The 27,913-nt window shown below is 35.6% G+C and overlaps 1 protein-coding gene across 6 annotated transcripts in view; it reads left to right on the top strand.

Moving 5' to 3' along the window:
• Positions 1-18,555, top strand: part of PRKG1 (protein kinase cGMP-dependent 1) — a 1,319,131-nt gene extending 1,300,576 nt beyond the window's left edge. For all 6 annotated transcript variants that reach the window (XM_002756357.7, XM_017963432.4, XM_035266233.3 and 3 more), the window contains 6 exons: positions 3,628-3,769; positions 4,985-5,148; positions 11,001-11,123; positions 11,207-11,269; positions 12,509-12,575; positions 13,996-18,555. In XM_002756357.7, the coding sequence (XP_002756403.1) occupies positions 3,628-3,769; positions 4,985-5,148; positions 11,001-11,123; positions 11,207-11,269; positions 12,509-12,575; positions 13,996-14,094 (658 nt within the window). In that variant the 3' untranslated portion in view covers positions 14,095-18,555. The remainder of the gene's footprint in view (positions 1-3,627; positions 3,770-4,984; positions 5,149-11,000; positions 11,124-11,206; positions 11,270-12,508; positions 12,576-13,995) is intronic.
• The last annotated feature ends 9,358 nt before the right edge of the window (positions 18,556-27,913 follow it).

The following is a 27,913-nucleotide window of genomic DNA, read 5'->3' as shown; positions in this document are numbered from 1 at the left end:
GTATATTAGTTCAACTATTGTGGAAGACAGTGTGGCAATTCCTCAAGGATCTAGAACCAGATATACCATTTGACCCAGCAATACCATTACTGGGTATATACCCAAAGGATTATAAATAATTCTGCTATGAAGACACATGAACACATATATTTATCACAGCACTATTCACAGTAGCAAAGACTTGGAACCAACCCAAATGCCCATCAATGATAGACTGGATAATGAAAATGTGCCACATATATACCATGGAATACTATCTAGCCACAAAAAAGAATGAGTTCATGTTCTTTGCAGGGACATGGATAAAGCTGGAAACCATCATTCTCAGCAAACTAACACGGGAACAGAAAATCAAGCACTGCATGTTCTCACTCATAAGTGGGAGTTGAACAATGAGAACACATGGGCACAGGGAGGAGAACATCACACACTGGGGCCGTTGTGCGGCAGGGGGCAAGGGGAGGGATAGCATTAGGAGAAATACGTAATGTAGATGACAGGTTGATGGGTGCAGCAAATCACCATGGCACATGTATACCTATGTTATAACCTGCACATTCTGTACATTTATCCCAGGACATAAAGTATAATTAAAAAAAAAAAAGAAGTAATCATCTTGCCGATTAAAACAGATGATGCAGGACAGGCTAGCCCCAAAATTGAGGTTTAGCCCAGGAGAGTTCGTGGTGTTTTAATCCAGGAAAGAATCAAGGCAACCTGGTGGTGTTAAACAGCAACTTTTGTTGAAGCAGCAGTGTATAGCAGCAGCAGAGGTATTGCTCCTTGTCCTATAGGACCATCCTTGCCTATAGGACTATCCTATAAGCAGTGTGCCCAGAGTAGCAGCTCAGAGGCAGTTTTATACCCATATTTATGCTTAATTTTAGTTATATGCAAATTAGGGGTGGTTTATGCAGAATTTCTAGAATGAAAGTGGTTAAGTTCTGGGTTGTCGGGTTGTTGCCATGGAAATGGGTGATAACGTCTGGTTGTTTCCATGGCAATGGTAAACTGACAAGGCACACCGGTGGGCATGTCTTATAGGTTGGTGCTTCTGCCCAGGACATATTTAGCTAGTCCTTAATTTTGTCTGATGTCCAAGCCCTGCCTCTAGAGTTGAGTTTCACCCCCTATCTCACAGACATAAAAAAGTAATCAATTTGCTGATTAAAGCAAGACATATAGTGTGAAATAAAATAAGACCATTCCCTGTACTCTTTCATTTTGTTTTGTTTTGTTTTGCTTTGCAATGCTCTCCATTGAGGAGTGATTGAATTCACATACAGCAATGTAGCTAAAGCTGTATAGTAATTATATATACACAGATGCTTACTCTTTATGGTAAATAATCTCTTGAAGTGAAAGAAACATGCTCCTCTTGACAGGTAAACATACTTAATTAAGGGCAAAGAAGGAAGAACTTTCAAGGCAATATTGTAATTCCTTTCCAAGTACACATGATTATAGAATTTTAGCTCTGCCAAGGATATCTTCAAGTCAGAGGAAAATTGTAGCATGAAGTTTATCATTCATTTTCTCATATGAATGCAATTCTCAGACTTTCTCTTGTACTCATAAATTCACGAGTGTTCCATTTAGATATTATTCAAGAGAGATTCAAGAATCATGGTAATTACAGTTAAGATTCTAGAATCTAGAGGAATAGATATTATTATGCCTAGAATTAATTATGTTTCAGAAGAATGATTTTTTTTTTAGGAAAAGCTGATTATTTCAGTAAAAACTTAAGTGATATTATTAATTTAAATGAAGACATTCTCTTTCTGGAAGATACTACCTATTTCTGAAAGGTAGCCTGAAAAGTGGTTGCTGTAGCCTTGGATTCACTTATGAATTTTGTAAAAATGTAACTCTATTCCACTGCCCAGTTTGTTAAACTTTACACCACAATTCTGAAAAAAAATGTGTCACCAAATGCAACCAGGCATTAGAGACTTACAAAATAAGCTCTGGGGCTATCATTTGTTGCAGACTGTCTAATAATAAAATCACTTGTGTGCTTGTCACTCATGTTACATCTCAACCACTTGAGGAGCTGATGTTCACACTAACAATTTTCAAATTATGAAATGAAATTATTAAATTATACTTACTACATGGGAAAGAAAAAAAACATGGTTTATTTTTTTAAGAAGTTCCTTGGGAGGCCGAGGCAGGTGGATCACGAGGTCAGGAGATCGAGACCAGCCTGGTCAACAAGGTGAAACCCCGCCTCTACTAAAAATACAAAAATTAGCTGGGCATGGTGGTGCGTGCCTCGGGAGTAGTCCCAGCTACTCGGGAGGCTGATGAGGAGAATTGCCTGAACCCAGGAGGCGGAGGTTGCGGTGAGCCAAGATCCTGCCGTTGCACTCCAGCCTGGGTAACAAGAGCGAAACTTGGTCCCAAAAAAAAAAAAAAAAAAAAAAAAAAGAAGGCAATCCGTGAAGGCCAGGCGCGGTGGCTCACACCTGTAATTCCAGCACTTTGGGAGGCCGAGGCGGGTGGATCTCGAGGTCAAGAGATGGAAACCATCCTGGCCAACATGGTGAAACCCGTCTCCACTAAAAATACAAAAAAATTCGCTGGGCGTAGTGGCACGTGCCTGTAGTCCCAGCTACTTGGGAGGCTGAGGCAGGAGAATTGCTTGAACCCGGGAGGCAGGGGTTGCAATGAGCCGAGGTCGCGCCACTGCACTCGAGCCTGGTGCCTGGGGACTGAGTGAGACTCTGTCTCAAAAAAAAAAGTTCCATGAAAAAAAAAAAAAAAACCAGTTAAAGTTTAAACATTCTGCAGTAGAACTAAGGGTTTGACCTTAGATGCCAAGATTTTTTCTAAATAATTTTATTTAGTCAACAAAGAAACATATATGTGCCCATATGTCATATGTATATATGAGACAGAGAGAAAGCTTTCTTGCTAAACATCATAATCAAGTTTACTAATAAACATTCCCTTACAGTTACTTTTTCTTTCTAAGTGTCTTTTAGTCCATCTTTTCCCCTTAATAAGAATGCAGTAGTGTCGCAAATAGATATTGTTTGGGTTGCAGAAGTTTTGAACACAGAAGAGTACTTAGCTTGCATTATGATTGCATCGGTAGCATTACATCTCACTTCCAGAGTGGTTCTTTAAAAACGGTAGCTTTTATTCACACTCTTGTGAATCATATCTGCATGATTTAGAAAGATTCAAAAACAAGCCCTCTAAGAATAAATGTGAAGAAACCCATAAACTTCTCCTTTAAAAAACAAATGCTTGGTAGGCAAGCTCTAAAACAGGATTATTTTTCTCTCCTGCCTACTGCTGTTAAGTCTCTGACTTTTTAGATTGTAGTGGGCTGTTGAGAGGAAGATACTAAGTACATGAAATGTGCTGTGTTGAATTGTGCTTCAGCCCTTTCAGGAAGTTAGATTTAACTATTCCATTCATAAAGAGGGAATTCCTTAACTTGATCCTCGAATGCTTCAGAAAACCCAATGTAATGGGAATCGTAACAATTAGCCAGTAGGACAGTGGTCTCTGGTTTAAATTTTGACAAAGGGATATAGTGAAATGAGAAGAACATAAAGCCATATTAGGGAAACTAATTTTTCATACAATTTTCATTCCATTTCTGCATCTCAGAGGTTCGTTTGAAGATTCTACAACCAGATTTTACACAGCATGTGTGGTAGAAGCTTTTGCCTATCTGCATTCCAAAGGAATCATTTACAGGGACCTCAAGCCAGAAAATCTCATCCTAGATCACCGAGGTTATGCCAAACTGGTCAGTGCAATTCACACATGGTTTCTGCCCTGCAGTTTAAAAATACTTGTTTATAAAACTGTGTTCATTTGCTAATATAAAATCTCAGTTTTTCTTTTCAATATTGTAACTTTCTTAAAAGCAGCTTTTGGCATAGAAATTTTCAACTGAATGTTCTTTCAAATGATGTATCTGTTATGAAAAATTAAGTTGGCTAAGTTTGAATTAACAATACTCTGGCAAAACATGCCTTTAATAAGCATTAGAAAACATACTTGCTGGCACATGTTTACAGGCCTAGAATTCCTTTTCTCTAGTCAGTTTTTTGCTATTCATAAGTAATGGGTTTTTATATTAGGGAAAACCATAAATCATTTCAATATTTTAGATTTAAGAATAATGCCAGTGCTTTACAGGCAATTCTAGCCAGGCTACATAATAGTAATAATAGTGGTAACAGTCAACAGCTGTAAAGATTTACCATAGAAGAGAAGTTCTCTTATTTACAAATGCACAACTTTCTTTGGTCCTGTTAGAGCTTGAATCCATTTTTAAACTTTTTAGAATTGTTATTCAATATGTGGTTTTTAGATAAATCAAGTCAGTGGCAGTTTTTTATTTGTAGTTTCAACCAAATCGTTTCAGAAAAAAATAGATTTTCTGCAGTCAAGACTTCCTTCAAAAGAGTTTCAGAAAAATGAAGAATATATTATAATTTTATTTCTGTTTATGCTTACCAAGGGCAGAGTCATTGGTCCCATAACTATGTTACTTACTTCCTGCAACGATAAAATAACTTTTCAAATAATTAATACTAAATGAATTGTCAACTTCATTATATCCAGCAGAAATCATGTATATTCTGGGAAAGATGTTAAGTAGGCCCAACTGGTCTTTTAAAATTTTTATGTACAGAAGAGATTCTGTGTTTATACCCCAACCTCCATTAGCATAAAAGAAGGAAAAATGAAAACTTATATTCAGAAAGAAAGATTTACCTTTATTTCTAATGATATTAAGTTTATGCTGTGTTCAGGTATTACCTTTTCCCATTAAAACTGAGTTTGATCAGGGAGACTTTGTTGGCAATATAGATTATTCCTTTTAGAAGATAGGACTATAAAAACATGCACGTTTTTACATTTTTTCATCATTGGTGTACTTTAGCAAAATAACTTACTGCTTTAAAACTTAATCATAAACAGCCTAAGTATCTTGGTTTTCTCTCTTTGTAAGGTTGATTTTGGCTTTGCAAAGAAAATAGGATTTGGAAAGAAAACATGGACTTTCTGTGGGACTCCAGAATATGTAGCCCCAGAGATCATCCTGAACAAAGGCCATGACATTTCAGCCGACTACTGGTCACTGGGAATCCTAATGTATGAACTTCTGACTGGCAGGTATGGATATTGATAGGAAACTGCTGATAAAAATAGACCAGCAAACAGCTACACACTCCTGCTTTTGTCGCTCTGATTAGAGCATCTTAAAGTACATTTCACCATATCTTGGTGCCACAATTCAATTAGTTATACAGATAACCAGGAATTCATAAAGCAAGGTGTAAAATAGGTTAGGCTAGGGCACATCAACACCAACTTTTGGTCTCATTATTGCTACTTCTTTTTTACATACGTGAATGTGGAAGGTTGTAGTGTCTTTCTGTGAGGTATTTTAGACCAGTCATTTAGCCAGCAATGAAACAAAGGAGACCATAATAATATCAAAATATATAGGATAAATTTTCTATAGAATAAGAGGATCTGTTAGCAACCATTATATACAAGTGAAACATGACTGCTTTGTAGCTCTTTCCTGTAATACTATAATTATCAACTCAAATAGGCTCTAGGGATACCACAAGGTATAAGACAGACTTTAAGGTCCTCAAGGGCCCATACTAAAAGAACACTATGAATACACTACCATGACATGTGCTAAGAACAGGAAGTGACAGGAGCATGATGACCTACAGATTTCAGGACAGGGCTGGGCTCATAAAGAGGCTTTTGAAGAATGAATATAAGGCAGCTGTGTCTTAAAGAAAGAATAGGACTTAGATGTAGAGAGTAAGGAAAGGGTAATCCAGGCAGACAGGCATGGCTTAATGAGAAGGACAATAATGGGCACAGATAAGGAGAAGGTTCATATATATATATGGGAGATCAGCAACAGTCATCTTTTGAGGATCACGATTCCTGCACTTGAGTGTTTGGACTCCATCCACAGAGGGGATCATTGTGATTTTCTGACAAAGAGTGAGTGATATGTGCTGTGGTATTTTTAAAAAACAAGTTGGCATAATAGAGCAAATTGGAAGAGGAATAGGAGGCAGTTCAAATATTATTGCAGTAATTTAGTTCTAGGACACTGAGAGCCTAGAACAGGGCAAGGGCAGTGGTAAGAAAGAGTAAGTGTGAGGCAGGATGTGAAGAATTACTTAAGAGGACCTGGTCACTACAGTGAACATGAGAGGAAGACTTAGGACTTTCAGCACAGGGTACTCTATGAGGATTCAGTGCATATACGAAACACTTAGAGAACTTATTTTTTTTTTTTACCATAAATACATATATTGAACCATGTATGATTAAAAATACCTAAACTTTGTATCCATTTCAAGAAATAATGAGACAGAAATAATTTTGGTCAAAGATAACAGCATTAAAAAATCTTTACTTGGCCAGGTGCGGTGGCTCAAGCCTGTAATCCCAGCACTTTGGGAGGCCGAGATGGGTGGATCATGAGGTCGAGAGATCGAGTCCATCCTGGTCAACATGGTGAAACCCCGTCTCTACTAAAAATACAAAAAATTAGCTGGGCATGGTGGCGCGTGCCTGTAATCCCTGCTACTCGGGAGGCTGAGGCAGGAGAATTGCCTGAACCCAGGAGGCAGAGGTTGCGGTGAGCCGAGATCTCGCCATTGCACTCCAGCCTGGGTAACAAGAGCGAAACTCCATCTCAAAAAAAAAAAAAAAAAAAAAAAAAAAAATCTTTACATTTCTTTTTGTGCCCCAAGAGATGATGGCGGTGGTGAGAGATGGTGGCCAGGGGTGGGGGTGGGAGAAGGCAAGAATAAAACAAGGAGGATGATCTTTAGTTACAATAAAAGTTCCACCAAACACACCTGCCAAACACTATGAAGTGTGGCATGTGACTAGGAATGATGCTTGGACCACAAGCATGATTCCAATGTATTTTGGTCCTGAATGTGATATCTAATGATCTTCAATAGTAATAATAACATTTAGAGGACTGGCTGGGCCTTGAAAACGCAAAGAATGTTCATGTAGAGACCTACTTAAGTGCTACAGAATGACAGAGGAACTGAAGTGAAGGAAGACCTTATAATGTTGGTCAATGAAGCCACCGGGAGTGAAAAAGAGGGAGAAAGCCAGTGATTAAAGGTTTTAGAGAGTGTGGTGGGGCTTTTGTATGAGCCACATGACCTCCTTGAATGTATTAAATTGAGGGCAAAGGAAATAAATAATCTGGTTAGAAGGCAACAAACTTGTAGTGAAGGCTGGTGAATTTCTCACTGCTTCCCTCCAACCTTTCCTGTTCTATTCTTCATGGTGGGCGGCCCAATCTAAGGACAAGTAATAGTCAGAAAGGGTCCCAGAGAGGCCAGTCCCTGCCCTTCTCACAACCTCAGCTCCCTTCCATGCATACACACCAAGTCCTTTCTTACTGGTTTTGTTCAAGGCTCCATCTCCCCCACCAACTTAGGAAAAGATGAATTATCTTTTCTCCAGTTTAAGTTTTGATGCAGCTCATCTATTCCAGTTTCATGGCATTCCTCTAGTGACTGGGTACATAACCTAGAGAAATAATTTTAAAATGTATTATTGGAGGAGAATTCTTTGTTTTTACAGTAGCTACTCAGTGAATAATTACTGAATGAATATACGACCCTATTTCCACTGGCAGACTTCCTGTAACTATGAGGGGAAGCAGCCCTTATGAAACTAATACTGAGTATGGCAGAATGAAAAGCTGGAAAAACTCCAGGTCTTTAAACCACAGATTCTACGAGGTCTAGAATTTGTCCTACCTCTGGAATGTGCTTTTGCGAGTTCAATGTTTTTCTTATTTTAATCAGTTTGAGCTGATATTGCCCATTTAGGTCAACTGAAGGATTCAAAAGTAAAAGCAGCTAAAGAACACACAAGAAAATTAATCAAAGAAAATAGGAGAAAGTATTCAGATAAACTCTTGTCTCTAATTTCTTTGAAGCTATCAAAAGCATGATCTCCCTAAAAAGTAACCTTTAAGATATTTGCAAGTGTTAATAAATAAGAAGACAAGTAACTAGCAGAGCTAAGGACCACTACAGAACTGAAAGTCATGTTGAAAACAGAATAGTAACAATTAAATTCAGAAAACTGAATAGTAACAATTAAAAATCCAGCAAGGGAGATAGTAGATAGGCTTGGAAAAAATAATGGAAAAAGAAAAAAGATATAGATATGATTTCAGAAACAGAAGCTATTAGTCAAAGGAAATAGAAAAATACATGAATTATGTGTATGAATATAATATTACAAACAGGAGAAAAACATATTTAATTACATAATAGAAAATCCGTGGCATAAAGATTTGATTAAGTGTATCCTTTTGATCTGCAGTGACCAGGGGGAAACCGATTGAGAATAATAACACCACAGGGTGTCCATGTGGAATCTCCTAAATTCATTAATAAGGAATAGTCTTATTGGCATCAGTGCTATAAAAACTTGGCATGTGTGGTATTGAGAGTGAAGATAGTTAAAGTTCCAGTTGGCCTCAATCCTCTCTACAGCATCTATAATACCAAAAGATAGTATATCAAGAACTATATAGTTCTAAGGATCACAGAAAGTATAACTCAAGTAATTTATACTGAGGTAAGTTATTCTTCAAATACAAACACAATATGTAAAGTGTGGAACCCAGGCCTTTCTCAAAAACACTACTGTTTAATCAAGTCAACAAAAAGAGGAATCAAAATAAAGCATTCAGGAATAGAGAAACAAGTGAAAAGATTGATGGTGAAATTTGAGTCTAATTAATTGATACTTAGATCAAATAATTTAAATTTGGGTAATTGAACAGAATGTCAATGTTGTAGGCTTTGGCAATCTTAAAATAACACTAAAACCAGCAAAAATTAAGGTGGGAAGTGAAAGTAGGTACAACTACAGATATAGTTATTTCTCATTATTAATAATCAGTAATATTACATATATTCTGCAGTTAAAATGTGTCATTACAGAAGAGAAATTTCTAAATTCAGTCTGAATTTTTTTTTAATTTTAGAGAAATATTTTAGGAATTATTGGTTAAGGAGGATGTATTTGAAATTTAGCATTTCTTTCCATTTTACTCCTTAGTTTAAAGTAAACTTAAATTGAATATTTTTAATTTTAAAATATGCATAATATATTCTGTCTACAATCCACATAGAGAAATCTATGAAAATATGTTCATCAAACGTTGATTACTATGAATATTTTTTGGTGTTGAATGACTTTCTTCTAAATAATTTTGTTTTATATATTGAATGAATATTAGACTAACATGCATCACATAAAAACCACAAAAACCATCTTTAATAATTGATTTTAGTTGTCTAAGATAAGCAATTAAATATAAAAGCAAACATATAAATTAGAAAACATTACATTTATAACACAGAAACCCAAAGATGTGGGTCCTTCTCATTTTTTAAAGTAAAAATGAAAACTGGCATGTTAACTTAAGAGAATAAAGAGAATATTCAATCATAGGATCACATAAAGAGAAACTGTTTAAATTCTAAGACAATACTAAATAGATTTTCATGTTTATATATTTTTTAAGTGATGTAAAATTGATAGACAATTACTAGCTAATAACATATTAAAGTAAATAGAAAGCACTTTGCACAACAAATCAAGGCAGAATCCATCACAGCCCTTAGCACAGGTAAATCTGCTACTCCTTACTTTAAATAACTCATAAGCCTGCTTGATAAAAAGAAATCATTTGAACTGCTCTTAATAAACATGAACATGAAGGGCAAAAATATAATAATTCAGATTTCTCCCCCAAAGACACACAAAAACTGTATTAAAGAGAATAACTAATTTTCAAAGAAATCATTTGTCAAGGTGTACCATCATCTCCCTTCTAAACTGTGAGAAATATGAAGAAAAGACCTCACTTTAGTCATCTTTGTACTCACTGAAGTTGCCACAAACTACACTTCAAGGATGGATAGGTTAAAAAAAAATCAACAGATGTGCCTCATGAGGACTGAAGGGTTACATCCTTACCAACAAAGATAATGATTAGTGTTAAGTTATCTAATGAGGTCCTCTGTGCGGAGAGAAAATGATAGAAGGAGTACTATTCTACAGAAATATTAGATCAATAAATATTTACTGACCCCTTAGTATGTACGTGCTGTGAACACTACTCAACTCTGGGAATACCAGCAGAAAATAAACTATTCTGGAAGGGAAGACAGACATAACATAAATAACTACACAAATGAAAAGATAATTACAAAGTACAATAAGTGGCATAAGCGTGCTATGAAAGTGTAACAGGGACGAAAACTTTAAATTTGAGCATAAGATTAGATTGTTAGATTTTGTGGGTTGATAGAGGTTAATTGATTTTATTAGGTTGACCAGAGTAGGCCTTTTGGAGAAAACAACATAAAACTTACTTCACTGAGATTTGATAAAATGAGGCATTGGCCAGATATGTGGGGAGAACCTTTCAGGCCAGATAAATAACACCATGAGGTAGGAAAGCGCTGAGCATTTCAGTGGAACAGAGAGACACTGTTGTTTCTGGATCCAAGTGAGTGAGGGTGGTAATGGCATGAGGTGAGGGGGGGGGTAGTATCGTTGGTGTTCCTGTGGCCCCTCCTAATGACTTAGGACTTCATCTCAAGTATAATGAGTGAGTCAGTAAGTGTGGAAAAGGTCAGAGAGTGAAAGAAGCATCTTGAATGACCAAGGACAGCATGAGGGATTAGACTCCAGCAGTAAAAAGAAATCAGGGAACAGCAGATAAACTTGACCCATTTCTGGTTTTGCTAAGTGATTTACCTGGAAGGACTTCTACACTGTTTAGCTCTTAATCTACTTTCATTCCATTGTCACTATTAATGTAAGCCCCCAAATAAGAATTGATGTCATCGGTGGAGTTTATAGCAATTCAAGTGTTCTCATGTAGGAAATAAAAATAATAACTCTTGTCATGTCTCTCATTCTTGCAGCCCACCTTTCTCAGGCCCGGATCCTATGAAAACCTATAACATCATACTGAGGGGAATTGACATGATAGAATTTCCGAAGAAGATTGCCAAAAATGCTGCTAATTTAATTAAAAAACTATGCAGGTAAGTATCTCAACTACATTATCTTTGAAAAAAATCATAATGTGAAAAGATTAGATGTAATAAAACTATTATTTTATTTTTAGGGACAATCCATCAGAAAGATTAGGGAACTTGAAAAATGGAGTAAAAGACATTCAAAAGCACAAGTAAGTCTTCTTTCCTTATAACTTTAGGTTTCAGAGTTCCAAACACCTGACATCATTTTGCCAGGGTGTTACTTTTTAAGTTATTGGTGTAAAAACTAGTACAATTAGCATATAGGAACATCCAAAGACAGAATATAAACTTATTAGGCTTTTCCTTTCTAGTTGTTTCTGAAACTTAATTTTATTTACCTGACAACGCTGTGACATAAGAAACTGAATTCATTGAACTCAGTTTCTTGCAACTCATACCAACTAGCATTGTTTTTTCCTCTCTGGCACAAAGAAGAAATGTGTATTTTAAATTTGGAGATTCTATTCTCTACCACAGTATTACAAACAAAAGTCCCCTACTGTTATTGTACCTGATTTCCTAAACACAAAATATATTTTTCTAAGCATTTCCCAACTAGATGTCATAACAGCAGAATACAGTGTTTTTTAACCAATAGCAACATCTTAAATATCAGACCTTTCCTATATTGACTGGATGCTCTAAAGTTAAACTACTTGGTTTTTCTCTATTTGTGTAACACTGACAGAAAATTCACATCCTTATCAAAGAAACATGTTTACTAAAATATCTATGAATATCTGAAAGGCCTGCTAAGAATTTCTTGTAAGCATTTGCTAATGGTGAAACCTTTCAAAGACAAAAGAAAACAAACAGGCAAAAACATTAGTGTTTTTTGGTCTGTATTTCACAGAAAAAACTGTACACAAAATACCTTTATTCTTCATTTAAAAAGGGAAGAAAGGAGGAAAATGGAACATGTAGAGACCACTACAATGATGTGAAATGAAAAGGTTAACTAGCTGAGGCTGTGCACTGAGTCAGTGGCAAAAATGGAAAGTTCATTTTCTATCCTGACTTTTCGTGCCCTTGTTCTATCTCCTTAAAATAAAATACCCTGTAAAGCACAGGGCCAGACATATTATGACATTTATTAAATTATAATTATAGTATAGGAACAAGGTCATTAGAGACATTATGACTGAATTACAAGGAAAAATAGTTTCATGTTTAACTGGTATTTAAAATTGGACAGATATACTTTAAAAGTATGCATTTCACAAAATAAGCTAATTGGAAAAGATATGCAATTAAATAGAAAACATTTTGTCTCATGAAAACGTTTGCCTAACTGCTTTCCATTAGCCATGGACATTGTATACATTGCAATTAGAAGATTTTAGCTGACATATAACATCTTTAACTATCAACATTTTTTCCTTTTCTAGATGGTTTGAGGGCTTTAATTGGGAAGGCTTAAGAAAAGGTACCTTGACACCTCCTATAATACCAAGTGTAAGTAGATTTTACAGCTTATAATTGTATGAGACGCTTGGTGGTGTTTATGTCAGTCAACAATGATCTGTTATCTTTAAAGTTTCATCCTGTTATAAGGTTAAACAAACTATAGGAAAAATGTCACATTGAAATAATGACATTCTAAAATCCAAGCTTAAAAGCAGATACATTTGGGGATAGTCACTGTAAATATGTTTTGCTCTTATTTTTTTTAACTCTTCATTTTAATTCAAATTTCCTTCATTTATGAACATGTTAATTTTTAGTATCGAAAATGTTTAAAATCTAAAAACTGAGACAAAAGTTTATAGTGAGTTTACAGCAACCAGTTTCAGCAGCTATCAGTTTTGGACCAATGTTGTTTCATGTATGTCTTCACATAACTCCCTCCTGCCCTCCCCATGTTACATGGAAGCATACTCAGGCACAATGGTGTGTTTTTATCCTTCCTTCAGGTTCTAAAGTAAAAAAGTAGTTCTTTTTTCTTGACTCTCTTTTTTTAAAAAAAATCAAGTTTTTTGTTAAATAGTCTACTAAATTCACTGTTTATACTATATTAATTTAAAATAGATTTCAGCAGATTGCATTTATATTTTTACTCAGTATTGCATCTAGCTAATAAAATGTGCAGCATCTTTATTACGGGGGAGAGGACTACTTTGTGGTCCTGGGACTTTCATTTGTGTTTCCTCTCTCTAGGACTATTGCAAGACTGCTATTTGCACAGAAACATTTTCTCTATTCCATTTTTCTTTTGAGATTGGGTCTTGCTATGTTGCCCAGGATCCAGGATAGCCTCAAACTCCTGGGTTCAAGCAATTCTCTTGACTCAGCCTCCTGAGTAGCTGGGACCACAGGTGCACACCATGAACTTGGCTCTATTTTCCCTTCTTCTAAGATTTATTTCTATTCTAATATTTGTTTGTTTATAGACCAAAAAAAAGCATTACAGACAGGGTTTCAATGTGTTGGCCAGGCTCATCTCGAACTCCTGACCTCAGGTGGTCTCCCTGCCTTGTCCTCCCAAGTGTTGAGATTATAGGCATGAACCACTGCACCTGTCCTACATGATCACTTGTATACTTTCATGGCATCTCTTTTTCTTTTCATAGCTCTAGCCAAAGTTTATTATATAGAAAGATTTTTGTAATTATTTTTCATTGTATATAGATTTTTGAATTATATATAGATTTTGTGATTATTTGTTTTAATCATACAATGTATTACTTACCATGGGTATAAACTCTGTGAGGATAAAAACCATGTCTATTTGTACTCACCACTGAGACCCTCAATACCTGCTACATAGTAAGCACTCAAAAAAGTAGTCACTAATAGGGAATAAATACAGGATGTGCTTAAAAATTCCAGCAATTCCACACACACACACACAAAGTGCATTCTCTCCTATTTACAGGTTGCATCACCCACAGACACAAGCAATTTTGACAGTTTCCCTGAGGACAACGATGAACCACCACCTGATGACAACTCAGGATGGGACATAGACTTCTAATGTATTTCTCTTACCTGCTTCTGCCTTGCTGAAGACAGCTTTTTCTGAGACACAGCTGCCAGCAAACCTGAAGGAAAGAGAGAAGATTAGTGCTCGGGGTCACCATGATGCCTTTGATCGATGCTGCTCCGGTAACTACAGTGGCATTAGGACTTTTGCTTAGATGACAATAGTGCTCTTTACATGTTTTCTGTTCGAACCTAAAATAGCAGTTGACATGGTGGTCCTGAAGCAAAGCCTTTCACCAGTAAAGAGATGTTTTCTATTGTTGCAATGACCTTGCTTTGCTCTGATTATAATTTGAAAGACTGTAGGAAACACTTCAATCTAGTAGAAGAGTCTGTACCTTGGTAGAATATTCAAGAAGATGAAAGAATAATATATTGGGTACGATAGATTACTATGGTACAGAAACTAGGCTATTCCCTTTCTTCAAGTGAAGGCTGTGGGATCTATTACTGCAGGCCGGTGTATATACCATTCAAAAGAGGACCACACATCTGTTGGTCACAGAGCTCATGTCACACTAGTGCTAGAAGTTTCATGATTTTATTTCCCAGCAGTGCTGATGACAAGACTGAATGTTACCCTTTCTTTCTGACAGAATTTAAAAATTGATATGATAAAAGCACAACTGCTATAGATTCTGCTGAGACCTCTCATAGTAGGTACATATGCGTTTTCACAGAGGACTGAAAAACAATGCATGATATTTGGGTTTTTTTTTTTTTTTTTGATAAATTGGCATGACAGAGTGGGGAAAAAAAGCAGTTCACAAAACCATTTCATATTTTTAAAAATACTGTGCTTAAAAATGGTCCTGGAAGTAAATGACTAGCAGCCAATTGGTTTTACCTAACATACCCTCAAACTGAGGCTTAAAGTATTCCCTTTTATAAAAATAACCCCTCGGGGTGGGGTGGACAGGGGAGGGATTAAAACCCATCCAAAAAATAAATAAAAGCTATATAGGTGCTATGTATATCTTTCATCTGTAAATGTCAGTGTCTGAACAGACAACACAAATTCAAATCATTATATGTGTAGCCAGAAACTCAAGCATTTTCACTGAAGTTATTAAACCAAACTCCTGTCCAATTTCACTCATACAACATTGTCAGTCTGGAGTTGAGAGACAACGGTGATTATAAACCTATTTGAACTAGCTTTTTGTCTTAGGCCTGAACCAAAAACAAACAAACAAAAAATTAAAAAAAAATAAAACAAGAAGGAAAAACAAAAATAAAAGAAGTAGGAAAGACAAAAAAAGAAAGCCCAAAGTCAAAGTTATTAAGATTTACAGCTTTACCAAGCCAGGAACGTCACTTCTGTGAGGTCAGAGAACAAAACAAAAACCTGGCCAGGTGCTGATTACCTTTTTGTGAATAGGCTGAGTCCACCCACTTCTCCAAGTAAGAAAGCAGTACAGAGGAAAACAGGAACCTGATTTTTAAAAAAATAAATTTTAAGTAGGACAGAATTACTACAGTTCTATGATTTCACACTACCTAGAACAAACTAGATTTGAAAATGTCAAACTAATTTACTTTATTCACGTGGAGAAAAGAATCTGCAAATTAAACTGAGTCCATCCCTGGCAGGCCGGTTGATTATTATTAGCTTTAATAAGTAACTCAGCCATTTGGAAGCTCTTCCTGGACAAAACTGCATTATACCTATGAGGAAAAATATAAAACATTTAAAGCTGTCATTCTGTTTTGGCACAGTGTGTGAATTTGGTATATTAAATTGAGGCTTGCTCTTTTCTCAGTAGAGGTTTCTTTTTAATCAATCAAATGTCAACACTTCTGCAAGAATAAGTCCAATTAGATCACTATACCTTAACTAAGAGGGCATATATTATAAATTTTGTTTGATTTTTCAAACCCAAAACTACCTTAGAATATGATATCTTATGAAAATATAATATTCTTAAAAATGTGGAGGATAAAATGAAAAGGGAATAAACTTCAATTAAAACTTCAATCCTAAAATGTTATTGTTATTCTTGTTTTTCTGGAGTTTTCCCTCCCTTATAATTTCTCCAAATTAGTCTATTTCCCAAGATATCCACTGTTTTCTACATATTTTAGAATATAAAACTAAATATAACCTAAAATCCAGCAATGTATGTTATTACAGTTTTATATTTTTTTAATTGGCCTTTTTGACATACATAATTCCAACATTATAGTCAATGTTCAGTAATTTTTGTTGAAAGATAATGTGGCTTAGGCATGCTAAAGACTTGCTAGGATATTGAATTTACCTTGTTATTTGGAAAGACTCTGCTTCTGCAACTTTTCAAAAATCCCCAAAGTCCCAAAGATTAGCACTTATTGTGGATTTTGGAACTATGGTTCAAGTCTAAGACAACCAATATAAATAAGTTCAGTGGAGAAGGAAGAAGTAGCATTCAGCACAATGTAACTGTAGACTGTTTTCCCACTTGTTACTGCATCTTTGTTCATTTCACCCATAGCATTGCATTAGGTGTCTGAAGCAATCACCACAAAACAAAGGTAAACTACATTTTCCACAATGTACCAACAGAAAACATTCATCTGATTTTCAGCATTGAATTTTTAGGATATAAATCTTGTCTTAATGAAGACTCTAGGGCTAAAATTCATGGTCAGTTCCATAAAGTGCATCTCCCTTTATTTCTGAATTTTTCATAACCCCTCTATTTTCTTACACTAAAGAACATCTGGATAAGTTAGAATAGTGCCAACTTGTTTGATTTGTTAAATGATTTTCTTGTTAATGTGTTGAGTATGGGAAATAAGGGCTTTCTGTGTGTCTTTGACTCACAGGAAAACTGAAATTGTCAAGGCAAGCAACATGAAAATAACTGAGGTAGATTGAATACATTCGAAAAAATAATTTCTGAAATAATGCTATACATGATTTTTATGTTTGTATCTTCTTTCTTACCAAGATATGAATCAGATCCATATGGCATTCAAAACAAATTTATTTTGATTATATTCTTTACAAGTAATACTTGTTACCTAAAATTGTGGAATATGCATGTGAATTACACATGTGTAATAATATATCAACTTAACTATTGAATTTTTCCTGTTTGATTTTTAAACGACTGAACTGATGGTAAACAAATTTAATGAAGTCAGCTACCATACTGGAAACAAGGATATTAGAACTGATTTCACACAATAGAAGTGATCTGTGCATTATCCATAACATTTTCTTTCACAATAGGACCACAGACAAATATTATGTAAATAGATATTTTTGTGTGATATTTTGTGGTACATATAACTTTTTTTAGTGTTTCACAGCATTATTATTTCATTTTATTTGTACTGAATAATGTTTTTAGGTCCAAGTAGACTTGAATTAATGTCATAATTGTCAGTATTATTGAAAATTATGTCAATTGTACTGTTATTCATCTGTCCATAGTTTAGCACATGACCTGGCTATCTGGCATTGTTGCAAGTGCCTTAAATTCATGGCATCCTATTAAAAAAACAAATTTGGTGTTATGCTGCATGACAAAGACAAACACACCTCAAAATGTTGTCCTTTCTTAGCTTGCTGCGTTTTACAGTTCTTTCTGCTAACAATTTATAAGCCTTTATTATATAATATTGATGAATTACAGAAATGATGAAGTTGTTCTCTTATTTCTGTTAAATGTACCAGAGCTGTGTATCTGTTAATGAGATACAGCGTCATTTCTGTGAAATGTATAAATGTATGTGCGGGTCAAATTAATATATGACATACTATCAGTCTGTATACAGGTATTCCTGTTTTGCTAAGTTGTGCAGATTCTGTAAAAGTAAATTAGTGCAGTCAAGTTCTAACATATCTCATTTTATAGACTCCATTGACAATGGTCCAACCCAAAAGAAAAATTGGAAATGACTGCTAACCACACCTTGTTATGAAACCAATGATGAAAAAGACACTTGGTGCACCTCTCAACAAAACAGGATGCTTTCTCTGAGTTCTTGTATATGCAAATCATTTATGAGGCAAGTTTTCAACAGACCTAGAAAGCAAAACATTGAAAGTGTGTTGTTAGCCCTCCTCTCTGCCCCTGCGTCAACAGACAGAGCTCTGGGACCTTGGCAATGACTCAGAAGTTGGGGCTTTCTGAGTAAAGGGACATTTCTTTAAGAGTCATCTATCAAATTTATTTCAATGTATGATGTTTTTACAACTGGTCAGTTCTTTTGTATTCTTATGGCTATGGTTATTTGATTGTCCTCTTACAATCTGTTCTACATGAAAGAGTTCTTTGTTAGTCAGAATGCAACAAACTGTCATCCAATGGTCATTGACCACTTGCACTCTTTTGATGTAGATTAAAAACTTTTTCATAAACTTATCCTGCTTTTATTTGCTCTGTATTTTTCCTGCAGCTGTAATTGCTGAGTGCCTGTTGTATACTTTATAGAGTTGAAATAAAAAATAATTACTTTTGAACTTAGTTGATGTTTAATTCCAGATAAGATTCCAAGAATATAATTGGTATATCACACTAGATGAAATACCAGGTTGTAGAATGTCACTATAACAAAGTATAAAACACTTATAATCCAATAATTCTTCATGAAATAATATAATCTAACATGAAACTAATCCAGCAAAACAGTTGTAAAGAATTCATAAGAATAATGTTGGGCCATCCAGTGTGAAATACAAAGTGAGTATAGATATTCACACAAACTCAGAAATTAGCAGATTGCTGTGCACCACCACCACACAGGCCTTTTCTGGGCTATCCCTAGTCCAACTCTGTATTAGGGAAAACTATTAAAGGGACAATTCTTGTATATTACTGCATGCTAAGAGGAAATGATTTCACATAAAGAGCAACTCCATGAGTATTTGTCTAAGGATTTTTCACCTGATTATTTTGCTCCATCATATGCACAAAGAAGAAAGATTTTAGGGGCAATATGATTACAACAAATTCAACTCTCCAAAGCCTGATTAAACATATTCTTTCTACATCTCTTTGTTCTTCTCTGCAGTAAATGATGCACACATTAAAACTGGCTGAAGTATAAAGATTCTCTCAACTGTACTGTTTTTGTCTTTTTGAGCTCATATTGCCAGTGACAGTGAGTTGAAAACTCTTGTTTGATGAAGAGTAGAAATTCAGTCCAGTTAACTTTTTCAAACAAAGCCAATTAAACCACTTGAAAAAAAAACTATGTCATGACTGCATATCCAGTAATTTCATTTCTTCTGCAAATAGAACTGTATTACACGCTTTTAACATCTGTCCTATGATTTTTTCATACCCTTAATCTGAGAATGTTTTTCCTTAATCCTGAAAGATTTTTGTTTTTGTTTTTGTTTGGGCACTAATCACTCAGTTTTGGGAGGAGCACACAGATCAACACTCATAAGCATTAGAAGGATGGTAGGAGAGGGGGCGTCAGTGACGGTGATGATGTTGCATCTACATCACTCACATCTTGTGCATACTAATTTCAATGGAAATAAATCAGCATGCAATTTTTCAAGTATAACCATAGGAATGAATTATAAAGTTGAGATAAATGGATTGATTGTGTGATCAACCAAATGATACCCAAGTGCAAATATTACAGTGCTATACCACAGACCTACCTTTAGATTCTTAGTTATAGCCTTGTGTGTCATGCTTATAATACAGGCCACCACATTGTTTCTTTCATGTGTGGGGGTGGTATTTGAGACAGGGCCTCACTCTGTCACCCAGGCTGGAGTGCAATGGCACAATCTCAGCTAACTGCAGCCTTGACTTTCTGGGCTCAAGCAATCTTCCCGCCTTGGCCTCCCAAGTATCTAGGACTACAAGTGCACATCACCATGCCCAGTTAATTTCACACTGATGCTTTTTTTATTGAGTCTTATTGAGAGTTTTCCCCTGTGTCTGCAAATCTCTCCTTTCTAACTCAAAAAATCCTATAAATTGATAAAACAGTAATATTTATCTCTGGCAGCTGTTTTTCATCCAAGGTGAGTCTATGGAGCAAAAGACAAATCTATCTACATGCTCGTTAGCAAAGCCAAACAGGTTAACCCTCAAACTTGTGCAAAACAAAGTTTAGAAAGAAAAAAAAGGAGAATGAGGCATCACTGACAACCCCAAAGTGTGGCCACAGATTTTATAAAAATTCATGGACAAGCTCAAGGCATAGGATCTAAGCCAGTGTTTTTCAAACATTAGTGTCATAAGATATATCTGGGAAATAATATAAAAACATAGGTTTCCAGGATAATCCAAAGAATTTTGAGATATAACCCAGGATTCTGAATTTTTAACCAGCACCTTAGTGTATTTTGATGGAAATATACATCTCTATGAGAGAGAAGCAGCAGAAGAACATTCATGGAGAAACATTTCAGGAATAGTAGGGTAAAAGAAGAAAACAGGAAAAAAAAGTCTGTAAAGAATCATGGACATCTAAAGCCTATAAATGCTCTCAGAAATATTAAATGGTATTTATACTCCACCCATAGAAGTGTCCTTTCAATTAACATATTAAAATGGCATATTAATAATAAGCTACTTTTTGTTAAGGAATAGACCCACATCTTGATTTACAAAGCCAAATATATATATATATGTATCCACCTCTGGTATCTGCTACATCAGGGCAGGATACTAGCAGTTAATTTGCCTGAGGACTCTTTGTCCTCTGGGGGTAAATGAGACTGGTGACCTTAGCTTCTGGCTCAGCCGGATTTTGGCCACAGTTCATCTGATTTCTCTCCCTGGGGGACTTTTCTGTGCCATGCAAGTCAGATTTGGCTTTTTGACTTGCTTTGGCCATTGAAAAGTGAGCCTTGTCACTGCAAGCAGAAGCTTTAAGAGCCGGTTCTTGCTTCATTACATTCTCCTTTCTGTGTGATGTTGTGATCAGCATTTCCTCAACAGTGGCTGTCCTGTCAGCTTCAGAAGCAGAATAAGGGCAGTGATGAGGAGTGGAGCCCTCACCAACTCCCAAAGGCTTTACATTGGAATATATTGCTGTTTTGAACAACTAAGATTTTGGCTTTGTCTTTTTCAACAGGATTTCACCTATTCCAACTAATACAACTGTCACACATGAAAGATAAGACCTGCCCTAGCCTCTGCAAGGTGATTTACCACTGTAGAAAATAACAGGCAGAAAATAACAGAATAAATCCCTAGACCCTGAGTCACAGGCAGTAAAACTTGCAGTGAAGACTTGAATTCCCCCAAATGCCCAATCTTCTGACAGAAACTACCTCAAACCTGACATAGCAAAGATACATTTTAAAAGAGTAATGGAAGGAAACATTTTAAGAGCCCAGACCATCTAAAATTGGTGCAATGATTTTACTTGGGTGATTTGTGTGAAGACTTTCAAATTCAGAAGCACTGGTACTAAAGCATGAGAAGCAACGAGGGCAGTAGAAATTATGTTAGACATGGAATTGGGGGATTTATAATTCCTACGAAGAACATGATTCTTCAAGATTCCTGGAAAGAGATGAGAGTGGAGAGTTTTTACAATCAAAGCAGATTAGAATTGGAACAAAATACTATCTTAACTATAATTCTAAATGTCCTCAGTGTATCCCTTTGCTAAATTACATGTGCCACAAATTACTATGTAAATTGAAGTGAATTACTTAGGGCCTTGGTTTTTTTTTTCCCATAAGAAGATTATTAAAGTTATTTTTGGTAATAAAACTATACGCTTTTTACTTCCTTCACTTACAACCTCCTTCCAGGGGTTGGCAAACTATGATACATGAGCCAAATTTGGCTCACAGCCTGTTTTTTAAACTAAAGTTTTATTGGCACAAACATATTGTCTAAAGCTGTTTTCATCTTACATCAGAACTTGAGTAGTAAGCGAGAGGCTACATGGCAGTTAAAACCTAAAGTACTTACTATCTGGCCCTTCCCAGAAAAGGTTGTCAATCTCTGATCAAAAAGAAAAAGTTTGCAATGAGCTGATGATTTTCAAGTTCAATTCTCCATAGAGCTTCAGGACACTGAAGTATGTCTCACAGTCTACCAGGATGGAGAGGGAGCGAAGTACCTGGGTTAAGAAGAGGGGATATACAGGGAGTAGGCTCCACAGGTTCCAGATTTCTAATTCTGATTCAGCCAGAAAGGTTACGATATTATTTGTTTTACATATCAGTTTAACATATTCTAGTGTTAAACCACCCGTATCTGTTTATGTGTGTATATATATATATATATATATATATATATACACACACCAATGGAATATTAAATACATATTAAATTATAATAATATATTTATATAGACATGTGTATATATGTGTATATATACATGTATATATATACACATATGTGTGCATATGTATATATACACATGTATACACGTCTATATAAATAATGTATTTAATATTCCATTGGCATATTTGCCACTCTATACAGTACTATTAAACTGGTTCAATTAACATGTTTAATAAATGTTAGTTATATTTTATGGGGTACCCACTGCCCTCCCTCCCTCTATCCCCCTGGCTTTTTGTCTTCAGAATTGTTTTGGAACATTAAAGTCCTTTTATTCTACATAAATATTAAAACCATATGTTCAACTTTCATGAAAACACCTTTAGGATTTTGTTTACAATTATTTTTAATTTATAAATTAATGGGAGAAATGATGATAACCTTATGATTTTAACTTTTTCCACTCGTGAGCATTATTTAGAGTTTATAGAATGTTTTCAAAAGCATTTCTAATATAATTTATATACATATTGGGTTGCTATTAAAAGAACAGTTTTTTTGAGACGTAGTCTCACTCTGTTGCCTAGGTTGGACTGCAGTGGCGCTATGTCACCTCACTGCAACCTCTGCCTCCTGAGTTCAAGTGATCTTCTGGCCTTGGCCTCCTGTGTAGCTGGGACTTACAGGCATCCACCACCATGCCTGGCTAATTTTTGTATCTTTAGTAGAGACAGAGTTTCACAATGTTGGCCAGGCTGGTCTCAAACCCCTGGGCTCACATGATCCATCCACCTTAGGCTCCCAAAGTGCTGGAATTACAGGTGTGAGGCACGGTGCCAGGCCAGTTTCGTGTATAGTGCTCTTATGTTCACTGTCCTTGCTGAAATTTTACTAATTAGTGTCTACATCTATCTTTTGGGTTATTTCTAAATATAATATTGTTGTCTCTGAATAATGAAATGTTGGATTTAACTCTTTATAGTTCTAATTGGTAAAATTTTTTCTTGAAGTAATGGGATGGCTAGGACCCCAAGTAAATGTATAATATTAAAATTACAGTTGGCATCTTTGCCTTTTTTCTGATTTTAAATTTCATCATTAGATGTTTGATATAGGTTTTACACACATGCCCATGATCATATTAAGAGAGTTCTTAGTTTATCGACCTTTTTAAAAAATCAAAATTCTTTTTCAGCATATATTAAGATGATCATGTAACTTTTTTTAATCTTGTTATTGTGGTCAACTTGGCGTAAGATGTATAACAGCTCTAATGATAAACCAGCCATGCTTCCTTGACACGAATTCAACTTTGTCGTCACATGCATTTTGAATATACTGATGTTTTAGATTTGCCAATGTTATATTTTATTTATTTATTTATTTTAGAGACAGGGTCTCACTGTCACCCAGGCTCTCGTGCAGTGGCACCAGCCTAACTTACTGCAGCCTCAAACTCCTGGACTCAAGTGATCCTCCTGTCTCAGCCATCTGAGTAGCTGGGACTATAGGCACACATCACACACAGCCAATTTCATATATATATATATATATATATATGATTGGGTCTTGCTATATTGCACAGTCTAGTCTAGTCTCAAACTCCTGGCTTCAAGTGATCCTCCCACCTTGGCCTCCAATATTATATTTCAGACTTTTCTATCTATGATCTCAAGAGAGTAGCCTAAAATTCCCCTTTCTTGAGTTATCCTCATCTGGTTTATATGTAAAGGTTATACTAGATTAATTCATTAGGTTAGTCTTTTCATCCAGAAAACAGAAATATATGGACATATACTCCACTTCATTACCAGGAACTATAAATTTAAAAATAAAAATAAACTATTTTCATTCATCAGATTTGCAAATTAAAGTTTAAAAGTAGCACAGTGTTGGTTAGCATGCAGAGCAATGTCAAATTTGTGTATATACTGCTGGGTAAAAATGGGAATTTTTACAACATGAAAGAATAATTTTTCAATATTTAACAAAGTTGAAAATGTCTTTATCCTATAACTGAACACTTCTATTTATTGGTATATTTCTTATAAAAAAGTTCATACATAATAATTATGAGATATATATATATATAAAAGCATATCCTCAGAAGAATTTTGAAATAGTATAAAACTTCAAAGTCAAACTGTCCATCACCTAAATAATAGACCATTAAATCTGGTGTATTCAACTAATAGAATATTATATGAAAGTGAATATAAATGTATTAGTTAAATTTAACATGGATATGTTTCATAAACAATGCTGAATGAAAAAACTGCATAATAATACAGTATGACAACATTTATATAATTTTTTAAGTGATAAACTTTTATTTTGGGAGAAATGGCAGATTAGGTTATTTGAATCAACCCTCTTACTGAAACTTTAAAATGCTATTCTGTGTGTGTGTGTGTCTGTGTGTGTGTGTCTGTGTGTGTGTGTTATACCCCTCTCTCTCTTAAAAATCTCAAAAGTTGACAATATACTAAGAAAAAAACCAAGTCAAAATCTAAGGGAAAGTAGAAACTGTGAAAGTGGGCCACTAAAACTTTATTTGCTCTGAGAACATTTCTTGAGTCCGCTGAAGTTGCACTTTGGCTTAATGGCCACCTGGGACAAAGGCTATATATAGAAGTCACTATTCAAGGACTATGATTTTTAAAAATTAAATGACATAAACTTACAATTAAAGTATATTAAAGTAAGAGTGTATAAATGTTACATAAATAATATAAAATATTTAAATACTCAAAATATATAAATACTTAAAACTTATTACTCCCTAAATATATTACTTCATTGCACTATTGCAAAAGTTATTAAAATTACTTATATCAATTATAACTGTATGGGGCTTAGTGCAGTGGTTCATACCTGTAATCCCAGTGCTTTGGGAGGCTGATGCTGGAGGATCACTTGAGGTCAGGAGTTCAAGGCTAGCCTAGGCAACATAGTGAGATCCTTTCTCTTTTTTAAAAAAAGTCTTTTTTTCATTATCTGGGCCTGGTGATATGCATCTGTAGTTCTAGCTAGGCTTGTAATTCCAGTGCTTTGTGAGACTGGGGCAAGTGAAACACTTGAGTCCAGGAGTTTGAGGGTGAAGTAAGCTATGACTATAACACTACACTGAAGCCTGGGTGACAGAGCAAGACTCTTGCCTCTATTAAAAAAAAAAAAAAAAAGGGAATCTATGGTGGAAGTACTATATAATTTTGAGCTCATCTTTCGACCTCCACAGTCAGTGGAGTCACAGTTTTCAGGTGAAATTGCCTCTGATGATTAATTTTGTATGTTAACTTCATTTAGTTCAGGGATACCCACATAGCTGATAAACAGTATTCCTGGGTGTGTCTCTAAAGGGTTTTTCCAGAAAAGATCTGCACTTGAAGTATGAGACTGAGTAAAGAACGCGTGACCTCTCCAATGTGGGCAGGCATCATCCAGTCCACTGGGGCCCTGCACAAAAAGCAGGTAAGGAAAAAACTCTTCTTGATCAAGGACTCCATCTTCTCCTACCTTTGCACATCAGATTTATTGGTTCTCAGGCCTCTGAACTTCAGGATTTATATTAAAAATTACAGACTGCAGAGTTCTTAATAGATTTTTTTTTTTTTTTTGAGATGGAGTTTGGTTTTTGTTGCCCAGGCTGGAGTGCAGTGGTGCAGTCTCAGCCTACTGCAACCTCCTCCTCCCAGGTTCAAGTGATTCTCCTGCCTCCACCTCCAAAGTAGCTGGGATTACAGGCATGAGCCACCATGACTAGCTTTTTTTTTTTTTTTTTTTTTTTTTTTTTTTTTAAGTACAGACCGGGTTTCACCATGTTGGCCAAGCTGGTCTCGAACTCCTGACCTCAGGTACTCTACCCGTCTCGGCCTCCCAAATTGCTGGGAATACAGGTGTGAGCCACTGTGCCCAGCCTAGATTTTTTTTTTAAGAAATTGGATCTCACTTTCTCACCAAGGCTGAAGTACAGTGATGCAAACATAACTTATACAGCCTTCACCTCCTGGGCACAAGTAATCCTCCCACCTCAGCCTCCCAAGTAGCTGAGACTACAGGTGTGTGCCACTACATCCGGCTAATTTTTTATTTTTAGTAGAGATGGTGTCTCACTTGTTATGAACTGAACGCGAGCCCAGGAATCTCGTCCAGCAAGAGGGTCCCAAACCTGGAAGAGAGCGCGCACCCGAAAAAAAGGAGATAGAAAAGGCGAGGTCTGGAGGGCTACATGCGCTATGCTCATGCAGCAATTTTATTTCTGCAATGTGTTTCATTATATACTTTTCTGAATTTAAAGTTGTTTACACCAGATTAACGTACTTAAGTTACAGTAAGCAAGTTACACCCAGTAAGTAAGTTAAGCGCAGTAAGTAGGCTACGCCCAGTAAGTAGGTTACTTCCAGTAAGTAGGTTACGCCCAATAGGTCAAGGTGAGTAGATTACAGTCAAGCCCTGTAAGCTATGGTAAGTAAGTTACAGTTACACCCAGTAAGTTATGTTAAGTAAGTTACCAAGTGTAAATACTTAAAAGTTAATATTTTACAATGAAGGTAACAAGGGTCCAAAATGAACACAATCAAGCAATAAACCATAAGAAGCCAAAAGTGGACACATTGCCTCCCAAGTCCTCATATCCATAAAATAATGTCTATTAATTATTTAGAATAACATAGTCCCTCTCTCAATTCCTGCTTTCCCTCAGCTCGACTCCCCCAACCAGGGATCTGTGTCCGGGCTCAAGTTTACCGTATGGTGAGGCCCATTTCCTAGGGGCCTCACACAGGAGCGATCCCCACAGGTCTCCCTTACTCACTGTGTTGCCTAGGTTGGTTTTGAACTCCTGGGCCCATGCAGTCCTCCTGCGTCAGCCTCACAACATGTGATTATTGGCACGAGCCATCATGCCTGTCCTCAATAGATTTTTAAGGATAAAAAAAGCACCTTTAATTGACTAATACTTGCCTTTCAATGCCCATAAAAACAGGAAAGAAATCTGTTATTTTTTCTCCTATTCCTTACATATTTGTAAGAAAGTTCCACTTACTTACTTACTTATTTTTCTAATATCAGCTGTCAAACCCTAGCAAAGTCATTTTTCAAACAAGTTGGGGACTTTGCCTGCAAATCAGGAACTCCAAATACAAAAAAAAACAAAAACAAACAAACAAAAAAAAACATGCATTTTAAGTTTTTAGACTTCACAACTCTAGCCACAGTTCCCTTCTAAAATTCTTAGTCAATGCGAATGATACTGGTAAATGGTATTAGCAAAAAGGTGTAGGAGGATATGCCTCTAATAAAAAGCTAATTCACCACTCTACTCTCTGCTTCAGTGCTTCCATAGCTTTTAAGTAAGTTTGTGGTTCTGCTGAATTCACAAAGCTGTTGGTATTTGCAAAACGTTTTTCATTTCATATTTAAACTTAGAGCTTACTTTAAAGAATGTGATTCTTGTGGTAAATAGAATCAGCTGGACTGCAATAATATTATGAGAAAATGGAGATACTGATGGAGAAAATAGCACAATCAGGAAATGTGGACAAGCTTTAATGAATACATTAATGACATTTTGAGAGGTTTTGATTGAGGTCGATTTGCTTCTTA

The sequence above is a fragment of the Callithrix jacchus genome, chromosome 12 (genome assembly GCF_049354715.1).
Source record: "Callithrix jacchus isolate 240 chromosome 12, calJac240_pri, whole genome shotgun sequence".
Taxonomy (NCBI): domain Eukaryota; kingdom Metazoa; phylum Chordata; class Mammalia; order Primates; family Cebidae; genus Callithrix; species Callithrix jacchus.
The sequence above is the reverse complement of the archived record's forward strand: the minus strand, read 5'-3'. Positions and strand labels throughout refer to the sequence as shown.